The sequence below is a fragment of the Bos javanicus genome, chromosome 10 (genome assembly GCF_032452875.1).
Source record: "Bos javanicus breed banteng chromosome 10, ARS-OSU_banteng_1.0, whole genome shotgun sequence".
In the NCBI taxonomy this organism is placed as follows: Eukaryota; Metazoa; Chordata; class Mammalia; order Artiodactyla; family Bovidae; genus Bos; species Bos javanicus.
This window is the reverse complement of record NC_083877.1, coordinates 20,816,684-20,826,604: the sequence shown is the minus strand read 5'-3', so window position 1 is coordinate 20,826,604 and position 9,921 is coordinate 20,816,684. Positions and strand designations below refer to the sequence as shown.

The following is a 9,921-nucleotide window of genomic DNA, read 5'->3' as shown; positions in this document are numbered from 1 at the left end:
GGGACATTGCCCTTAACGGCAGGGCATGAGTTCCTATAGCCAGACCAAACCTTTTTCTTAATAAATTTTATTTTGGTATTGTAAAAAGAAAAATCAGGCCCAAAACTAAAAGCAACTTAAAAAATTCAAATATATACTCCTTATAATAATAGAGATTTATAATTTCCAGGCCCTCTGGTGAAGGGAGACCCAAAGGGCAAAGGGGAAGGCAACAAAACCACCACACAAGTCAGTCACTCAATCGAAGAGATGTTGGTATGAATGGAGGGGCAGCATGAAGAAAGGGAAAGAGCAATAGTTTTGCCACCCAAAACTCAGTCCATCTTGAGGTTAACATAGATATAACGGATGAACTTTAGGGAAGAAAAAAAGGAGATGGTGCCCAGCATGAGGAAGAAGACGTATCCAGTGAGTAAGGAGTAGCCAAAGAACTCTACTGTCTGTACCGTCCCTGACATGTTGGAGCGACGGGCATAATAGAAAACTGAGTAGAGGAAGATGAAGAGCCCAGTGGAGCCAACACTCAGCACAGATCGCCACCACCAGCGGTAATCCTCTCCAGACAACTGGAAGTAGGTGAGTGCGATGGAGATGCAAGCCCCCACACTCAACAGGATGGCGAAGACGAAGAAGAGGATGCCGTACAAAGTGTACTGCTCCCGACCCCATACTGTGGCAAAGATGTAGTACAGCTCCACAGAGATGGCACTGTGAAGAGAAGAGATGGTAGACAGCAGTTAAAGGACTGTGTGCATTGCCAGCGCAGCGGCCAGGCCAAATCCAGCCACCACCCTTCCGTGTTACTGGGTCACTGTGGAAAGTGGGCCCTCGCCTCTTCCTGCCCTGGAGTTCCTGGCTTGATGGGGATTGTTTTTAACCTATGATTAGCTGCTTTCGTTTCAAGAACATCTTTGGTAGGTTGAGAGCAGAGATTTTGTCTGTTCTGTTTTGCACTGTATTTGCCTGGCATGAAAAGGTACTCAACAAATTGAATGAGTAATCAAAAGGGTTTTAAGCCCCACATGGTGTCACTAAGGTCAGAAACTAGGAAGACAGTGAAAGGAGCAATGTCTCTGGAGAGCTTTTCAAATTAAGACACCCTCATACTTGAAATGATTCTCCTGCTTGGAGAAAGGAGGAACCACTTAGTGATCTCTTAATGGTACAGCTGAACCAGGGACCATCACTGACATTGGGTTAGGGTACTGGTGAGTAGGGAAGGGGAAAGTTAAGGTCAGGATCCTGAGAGTGATGGCCACAGAATAAAGGGAGGATACCTGAAAGGTAGGAAGCCACCAACAGTCATGTGGATGAGCGTAGACTTGTACCAGGGCTGGGGCGGGATTTCCCGGGCGATGTTCTTGGTGCGACAAGGTGCATCAAAGGGGCTAGCGTTGTTCTTCCCGAAGATGCCTCCAATGACAGTGAGGGGAAAGCCCACCAGCAGCCAAACCGTTAGAAGCAGAAGGATGGTAGTGGCTGGCAGAGCCTGTGTTGAACCATTGGCCCAATGCACGGAGTTCACCACACTCCACGTCAGGAAGAAAGGCACTGCAGGGATGGGCCCCCAGAGGGAGGGTCAGCACTAGGAGCTACATCCCTGGGAGCACCAATCAGACTGGACCTAAAGGGGTGAGGAGTGAAACATCCTGCTCCCAGGCTGACTCCACCCTTTTCATGTCTTGTTCTTTGTTCCCTGGCTTACCAACACTCCCTCCACTACCCATTATCATTAAGGATCAAGGCAAGCCCGTTACATAATGATCTACAAATGACAAATCCACCTGCCTCCAAGGACTTGTCCTGCCATAGCACTGGCTGACTCCTAGTATGAGACATTCCTTTGAATTAAGGCCCTGTTTTCAGAAAGCTTTGGTTCAAATGTAAATGTGATGGAACAAAAATCAGACACTTGATTTGGAAACACAAAAGGTTCAGAATGCAAATTACTGTCTTTGAAAGGACAAGCTGGCTTGAAAGGCTGGAGTGGGGTAGCCCACTTCCAAATTTAAAAAGCTTCGGGAAAAAGGGAGTATCAAAAGATAAATTAAAAAATGTTATTTCAGTGGAATGGTTGAGAATACAGGCTCTAGAATTTGCCTAGTTATGAAACCTGCTTTTTAGAAGTATAATCTCAGGCAAGTTACCCAACCAGCCTTAAGCTGAAGTTCCTCATCTGTAAAATGGGAACAAGAGTACCAACTTCATAAAGTCAGTAATGAGGATTAAATGAGATGAAGGCATGTCAAGTGCTTATCATGCTGCTTAGAACATTTTAAGGGCTTAATCATTTTTAACCATGGAAAAAAATGCATTTTTGTCTTTTGAATAGTTTTTTTAGTGTTTCTTTTGCCTATTTTCATTCCCTTAAAGCCTTACTTGGACTCTATCTCAGGTTCCACAATGTGTTCTAAGTTCCTAAATTGGCCCACCAGGAAAACAGGCAGTCATACCAGAGAAGAGACTGGTGGTGAGAATGATGTTCCACACCCAGCGCTCGCCTCCAATCTGCCGGTAGAAGTGGCTGGACACGTAGCCAGAGATGCAGCAAGTCAGGGCATACAACAAGATGGCTGCTGAATTAATAGCCCCATGACGGTGCACGTTGAACATGCCCAACAGCGCCATGACAATAATGCCTGCAGGGTGGTAGTGGAAAGCCTGTGTTAGATCTCATTTATCCCACTTCAGAGGGATCAGCCAGCCCCCTTTCTCCCAGACCCAGGGCTTCCAATATCCCCCAGTTCTGTTGTCCAGAAAACCCACAACAGAATATATGCATCCTCGCTAGAGCCATCCCACCCCTTAGGTCTGCCCCTCAACTTGAACAGAAAAGATCTGATCTTTTTTCTGAACAAACCACCTACTTAGTGCTACCCCTTGAAAGAAATCCCTGATTAATTGTTATCACCTCACCAGTGCCAAGGGCCAGGAACTGGGCACCTACACCAAGCACAGCACAGAGCAGACCACGGTATGGAGGGAAGCGGAAGACATCTGTATGGATAATTTTCCAGCCATTGTCACTTTGGTCAAAGTCATCACCAGAACCTGCAGAGGTTGTCTCTTCATCTAAGTTGTACCGAGCCAGGTCATTTCGAAGCACACGCATGAGAATAACAGCCACAAAACCCACCAGTAAAAACACAAGCACCATGGAATTGATGATGGACAACCAATGGATTTCCAGTGTTCGGGGAAAGAAACCACCATCATCACCACGGCGCCTGTCACTCCGACGCTCAACTGATGTCTCAGACCAGCGCACACTGTAGGTGTGGGTGAGGCCTAGAAACTCATCAGGCCGTAGCCCATCTAAACTGTGGGGCTTGACGTCCCGCACTGAGACATTGGCAAATATAATTCGATCTCCATGGAATTCTAGATGGAAGTCCAAATGGGTCCAGAGTCCTATCTTGTGGCTGTGAGGCAGGAAGCCACTCTCCTCCATGTAGCCCACAAAGCCACGGATTGGCAAGTCGTCCACCACAAATTCAAAGTAATATAGTTCCTCAATGGCCTGGCGTAGCTGTTCCACCTACAGAGAGCAAGTCAGGAGTCAGACAAGGCCTCCCCAAGCAATGGATTAGAGCAGGATTTCAGCCTCAGCACTAATGACATTTTGGGCTAGATGATTCTTTGTTGTTGGGGGGCTACGCATTGTAAGATGCTCCATCCCTGGCTTCTCACTAAATGTCAGCAGCAGCCCCCAATCCCGACAATCAAAAATATCTCCAGACATTGCCAAATGTCCCTTGAGAGACAAAAACCCTCTGCTGAGAGCCACTGGATCAGACCCTAGTATGTTGTGATTCTCCTAAATGAACAAGTATGATTTGTCAGGATGAAGGCCTTAGAAGGAGAGGGAGAAGGTGTAGGAAGGCCTAGAGTAGACCAAGGGAAAATGCCCTAAGATAGGAATCGCTGAAGAAAACAGCATGACAGGCAAAACAGAGTGTAAAGGAGCCAGTTAACATAGCTGAGAGGTAGGAATGGAAAAAAATGACTACGTAGGAGTTGGGACCTTATGATCAACAGAGAAGCTTCGAGTCAGGAGCCCTGGGCTCTCATATCAACTCTGCAATCCACCATCTATGTAGTCTCGAAAACAGTTACTTCTGAGCAAGGATGTTTCTGTATCAACCAACTGTCCTGCCTGTCACATAAAGTTGTAGTTAGAATCAAATCAGATCATTTCCATAAAGGTGCTTTGAAAACCATAAACTCAAGGTCCTGGGAGGGTGGGCTGAGTCCCAGTCACTGTGGAGAGGCTGACCTGTGCGGAACTGAGCTGCATGTGGCACAGAACTCTCTTCTCCACATTCTCCCGAAAGCGGATCTCGTACAGAGACTCTGCCATTCGGTCCCCATCCAGCACTTCGCCCAGGCTGAGGCTTTTGTGGCGTATCTTCTCAGGGCAACAGACTGGAAGCTGATAGTAGTGGTAAGTCTCCTGAGGATTATGGTAAGGTCCCACTTTGTTGACATACAGAATGACGGGGTCGCCGGCCTTGTAGTGTGTCACACCTTCCACCCCTGGCTCACGGCCTGTGAGCAGCAGCAGCAGCAGGAGCGGCCACCACCGGCAGCTCCAACTTCGAGGGTGCCCTAGGACTGTCATCCTTAAGGCAGCGGAACCTGTTCGAGGGAGTCCTGCAGTTATGGGAACCAGGGATCAAATGACGCCCCAGGTCAGGTTCTTCGAACTGAAGCCGATGGCTCCAATTCCTCCCCTTGGCCTTTCCTCCCATCCCCTCGGGAGACCACCACCCCCCGTCCCCACCGCCACACCACACCAAGTCTCTCTAGCCCCAACATTAAGTTCCGCCTCTGCTCTTGTAGTCCTCTGAACCTGGGGTCCCCCCCTCCAGCAGCCCTCCTGCCTGGGACCTCCCCGCGAGCCCCAGCCCATTTCCATGGCAACGCCACGCGGCCCCGCACCTCCGGCACCTTCCCGCTGTAGCCCCGGGGTGCTCTCCGCGCGGGAAGGGCTGGCCGAGGAGGCCTCTGCGGCCCCGTAGCCGCTCTTGCGCTCCAGCCGGGGTCTCCCCCAAAGCGGCGCGCTAGCGGGGGGCCTGGAGAGGACTTGACGACCGACCTCCATGGGGCTGGCCGCCGCGGTGCCTGATCACAGCGGCTGCGGCCGCACCGCAAAACATCGCGCTCGGCTCACCTCAGTGCTGCCGGAGGAACTTTCTACGGCTGGAGGCTCGGCCCACCTCTGCAGACCCAGCGACTCTCCGCTAGTGCGTCGCCCGGCGCGGGGCCCTCCCGGCAATCGAAAGGGCAGCTCGGGACACGTCAATCTTACCCCTTCCGCCTTCGCCCGCAGGGACCTCAGCCCCGCGGAAAACTCCTTTCCTGGAGCTTGGAGGGAGCCACGCCCCCCGGCTGAAGCCGATGCTACGCGATCCTGTTTGCACTGGAGGGGTTGCGGTTGAGACCTCGCTAAGAGGACACAAACACCTTTTTTTGGATAAGAGTCGCCGACAGTCCGTCCCCTCTCCTCGGGAAGTTTGGGATTGGACGCCTAAGAGCAGTGCCCGCCGCGCGCACCGAGTGACCGTCCGGATCCCGGGGGCGGCTCGCCCACGCCTAGTGGATGCCCGAAGCGTTTGCCGGCTGAACCAACGGGACTCGCCGCCGAGTGCTTAGGCCGAGTCCCGAGAGGTGGTTCAAGGTTCCCACCGAGGACGAGGATGAGGCTTTGGGCGTTGCTGTGCTAGGACAGCGAGGACACAGCCCGTACAACGGCCCTGGAGTCGGATCTCACCTCACGGCTGCTCTGCCAACAGTCATAAATGGCCTCTCGCCAAAAACCAAATACGTAAATAAAAGTATCTTTCCGAGGCTGTACTGGAGGCCTCCTTGACTGTATAGTGACCGTCCTGTGTCCGACGATAGGCAGGCCTGGGCCAGGTCTGGTGCAGAAGCAGGCAAAGAGATCGGGTTTTTTACCCCGTGAGTTGGGCAGCCTGATGCTTATTATTAATTGCAGGTAAAGCATCTTAACATGCCTTGATCGCTGTTTTTATTTTTATTTACCTGTGTGTATGTGTTTGTTGTAGTTTAGTCGCTCAGTCGTGTATGACTCTTTGCGAACCCATGACTGCAGCACTCCAGGCTTCCCTGTCCTTCACCGTCTACCGGAGCTTACTCAAACTCATGTCCATTGAGTCAGTGATGCCATCCAACCATCTCATCCTCTGTCAGCCCCTTCTCCTCCTGCCTTCAATCTTTCCCAGCATCAAGGTCTTTTCTAATGAGTTAGCCCTTCTCATCAGGTGGCCAAAGTATTGGAGCTTCAGCTTCAGCATCAGTCCTTCCAATGAGTATCAGGATTGATATTCCTCAGGATTGACTGGCTTGATCTCCTTGCAACCCAAGGGACTCTAAAGAGTCTTTTCCAACACCACAGTTCAAAAGCATCAATTCTTAGGCACTCAGCCTTCTTTATAGCCCAACTCTCACATCCATACATGACCACTGGAAAAACCATAGCTTTGACTAGACGGGCCTTTGTCAGCAAACTAATGTCTCTGCTTTTTAATATGCTGTCTAGGTTGGTCATAACTTTTCTTCCAAGGAGCAAGCGTCTTTTAATTTCATAGCTGCAGTCACCATCTGCAGTGATTTTGGAGCCCAAGAAAATAAAGTCTGTCACTGTTCCATTGTTTCCCCATCTATTTGCCATGAAGTGATGGGACCAGATGCCATGATCTTAGTTTTCTGAATGTTGAGTTTTAAGCCAGCTTTTTCACTCTCTTCTTTCACCTTCATCAAGAGGCTCTTTAGTTCCTCTTCGCTTTCTGCCATAAGGGTGGTGTCATCTGCATATCTGAAGCTATTGATATTTCTCCCAGCAATCTTGAATCCAGCTTGTGTTTCATCCAGCCCGGCATTTCGCATGAAGTACTCTGCATATAAGGTAAATAAGCAGGGTGACAATATACAGCCTTGATGTACTCCTTTCCCAGTTTGGAACCAGTCTGTTGTTCCATGTCCAGTTCTAACTGTTGCTTCTGACCTACATACAGGCTTCTTAGGAGGCAGGTAAGGTGGTCTGGTATTCCCATCTCTTGAAGAATTTTCCACAGTTTGTTGTGATGCACAGTCAGAGGCTTTAGTCAATGAAGCAAGAAGTAGATGTTCTTCTGGAATTCTCTTGCTTTTTCTATGATCCAGCAGATGTTGGCAATTTGATCTCTGGTTCCTCTGCCTTTTCTAAATTCAGCTTGAACATCTGGAAGTTCTTGGTATGTGTTTGAGCATCTTTTTAATTTTGTATTGCAGATTATTCTGGAAAAGTTGATTCTGTCAAGGGGATCTGTCATTAGGGAAGTTCCTATGGAGATCAGACCTAGGGTCGGTGACTTTGGTCACTTGGGAACAACTTAAGGTTCCTTTTACTGGAGTAAATAAAGTGGAAAGTGTTAAGTAACTTCTGGCTTGAGAAGTCCTTCATTTACTCCCTCCCTCCCTGCAGGAGGAGGTGAGGTTCCAGGATGTAGGGGTTCAGATTTTTAGACAGTGAGTTTTGTAACTAGAAAAGTAACTTAGAGTGGCTTTGGAATAATCTTTTATGTGACAACCCCCTGGTCTCTAAACCTGGGCCTCTTTCACAGTTAACAGTCACTCCCTCCTCCCCCCCAATAAGATCAGTGCCACCAGGATTCCTCTGCTTTTCTCTCGAGTATCTTCCAAATTGCTTTCCATGCTGCCTTGGTGCTGGCCCTATCCCCTCAAGTAAGTTGACAGCCACCTTGCTTCTCTCTTGGTCATCTCTCCCCTTGTATCTATTTTCCACACTGTTGCTGCAAGTTTTTTTTCTTTTTTTAATCTTAAAGATGTCCTATTTCCAGCACCCATGATTCTTTTTTTAAAAAAATTTAATATGATGTTTAAAGGTTTCTTTCCATTTAGTTATTACAGAATATTGTCTGTATTCCCCATGTTGTACATCCTTGAGCGTATCTTACACGCAGTAATTTGTATCTTCCATTCCCCCACCCCTGTATTGTCCCTCTCTCCCTCCTCACTGGTAACCACTAGTTTGTTTTTTTATCTGTGAGTCTGCTTATTTTTGTTAAATTCACTAGTTTGGGACTTCCCCTGGCAGTCCAGTGGTTGAGACTCCTTGCTTCCAATGCCTGGAACGTGGTTGGGGAACTAGGATCCCACATGCCTCTAAGTGCGACCAAAAAAAAATGTAAATTCACTAGTTTGCAACAACGGTTCTTAAATCTCAGTATGCATCAGGTTCAGCTAGAAACTTATTATAAACAGAGATACCTGGGTCCCCTCCCAAATCAGGATCTTGGGGAGGACATTACTGGGCATCAGTATTTTTTAACAAGCTCTGATTTTGATGCATACCAAAATTTAACCATGAGTACATAGGACAGAGCAAAAAAAAAAACTTGGCATATTAGGCCTCTCAGACCTGGATCTAAATTACTTCTCGAGGTACATTCCCCTCTGGAACCCTATCCTGTATTTAAATTAAAATCTTGAATGTCATATTTTCTCAGGCCTGCAAGCTTCATATGGTTCCTTCTGCCTATACTGTTCAATCCAGCATTCCCTGCTTACCTTTCTTTTGAACAGTACAAATGCCACCTTCTCTATAAAGCCTTCCCTTGCATCTCCTTTCAGACTTTGTTTATAGAACTTTATCTCACTGTACTATTTCGTTAACTTCTTTTTTTTTTTAATTTTTATTTAAAATTAAAAAAAAATAATAAAAAAAAATTATTTATTTATACCTGTGGCGGATTCATTTTGATTTCGTTAACTTCTTATGTGTCGGTCTCCCTTGCTAATTGCTAACTCCTCACAGGGGAATTATAATTTATCCATTTTGGTATCTTTAGCAAAGGATAAATCCTTAGCAAGCACAACCTAGCAGTGTTTTTGTATACAGTAGGCAGCTTAATGGAAACAGTGACAGACTTTATTATCTTGGGCTCCCAAATCACTACAGATGGTGACTGCAGCCATGAAATTAAGGAGCCATGAAATTGCTCCTTGGAAGAAAAGCTATGACAAACCTAGATAGCCTATTTTAAAAAGCAGAGACATTACTTTGCCAACAAAGGTCCATCTAGTCAAAGCTATGGTTTTCCAGTAGTCATGTATGGATGTGAGAGTTGGACCATAAAAAAAGCTGAGCACCGAAGAATAGATTCTTTTGAACTGTGGTGTTGGAGAAGACTCATGAGAGTCCCTTGGACAGCAAGGAGATCAAACCAGTGAATCCTAAAGGAAATCAGTCCTGAATATTCTTTGGAAGGACTGATGTTGAAGCTGAAGCTCCAATACTTTGGCCACCTGATGTGAAGAGCTGACTCATTAGAAAAGACCCTGATGCTGGAAAAGATTGAAGGCAGGAGGAGAAGGGGCTGACAGAGGATGAGATGGTTAGATGGCATCACTGACTCAATGCACATGAGTTTGAGCAAGCTCTGGGAGTTGATGATGGACAGGGAAGCCTGGAGTGCTGCAGTCATGGGGTTGCAAAGAGTCAGACACGACTGAGCGACTGAGGCAGCTTAATATGCATTCTGTGCATGAACTGATTTACCTGCTATACATGATGAGAACAGAGGTGCCACCAAGTTGCCTATCCAGGGGAGCAGAAGACAGGTGGGGCTGGGTGCGCCTTCTTCCCATGGTGTGTCCTGGACAGCTGCTCGTTTTGATAGACTGAGGATGTAGATCTGACTCCAGCAGGACTTTCAGCCACCCTGCCAGCAGGATTATCAATAAATGAGAATTTACCAGTAGCCTATGGCATAATCTGTTGAAAGTTTTGTTTTGGAGGATGGAAGATAAAAGAAAATTTGATTCTTCCCTTGTTATTCCTTGTGTGCCGTCCCCACCCCCCCACCCCATCATCTTAAATCCAGATAACCTCTCTTC

General features: G+C 47.5%; 1 protein-coding gene across 3 annotated transcripts; it reads right to left on the bottom strand.

The window, feature by feature from the left end:
• Window positions 1-116: 116 nt before the first annotated feature.
• TM9SF1 (transmembrane 9 superfamily member 1) lies at window positions 117-6,044 on the bottom strand. Of its 3 annotated transcripts, none has more exons than XM_061430349.1 (6): window positions 5,174-6,044; window positions 4,277-4,653; window positions 2,917-3,538; window positions 2,454-2,639; window positions 1,278-1,551; window positions 117-708 (listed from the first exon to the last, which is right to left on the bottom strand). In XM_061430349.1, the coding sequence occupies exons 2-6, from the start codon at window positions 4,619-4,621 to the stop codon at window positions 315-317; spliced, it is 1,821 nt and encodes a 606-aa protein (XP_061286333.1). In that variant the 5' UTR covers window positions 4,622-4,653; window positions 5,174-6,044; the 3' UTR covers window positions 117-314. The 3 variants fall into 3 exon arrangements, with proteins under 3 accessions (XP_061286333.1, XP_061286331.1, XP_061286332.1); XM_061430347.1 differs by lacking the exon at window positions 5,174-6,044 and adding an exon at window positions 4,942-5,100; XM_061430348.1 differs by lacking the exon at window positions 5,174-6,044 and adding an exon at window positions 4,942-5,100 and having other exon boundaries at window positions 4,277-4,638.
• Window positions 6,045-9,921: the final 3,877 nt, after the last annotated feature.

Bases quoted from the DNA above. Each gene is read 5' to 3' on its own strand.
- TM9SF1 (XM_061430349.1), bottom strand. From the start codon at position 4,621: ATGACAGTCCTAGGGCACCCTCGAAGTTGGAGCTGCCGGTGGTGGCCG. The intron at 3,539-4,276 runs GTCAGCCTCTCC...TGCTCTCTGTAG, and splicing joins TGCAGCTCAGTTCCGCACAG to GTGGAACAGCTACGCCAGGC. The intron at 1,552-2,453 runs GTATGACTGCCT...CCATCCCTGCAG, and splicing joins CACCACCAGTCTCTTCTCTG to TGCCTTTCTTCCTGACGTGG.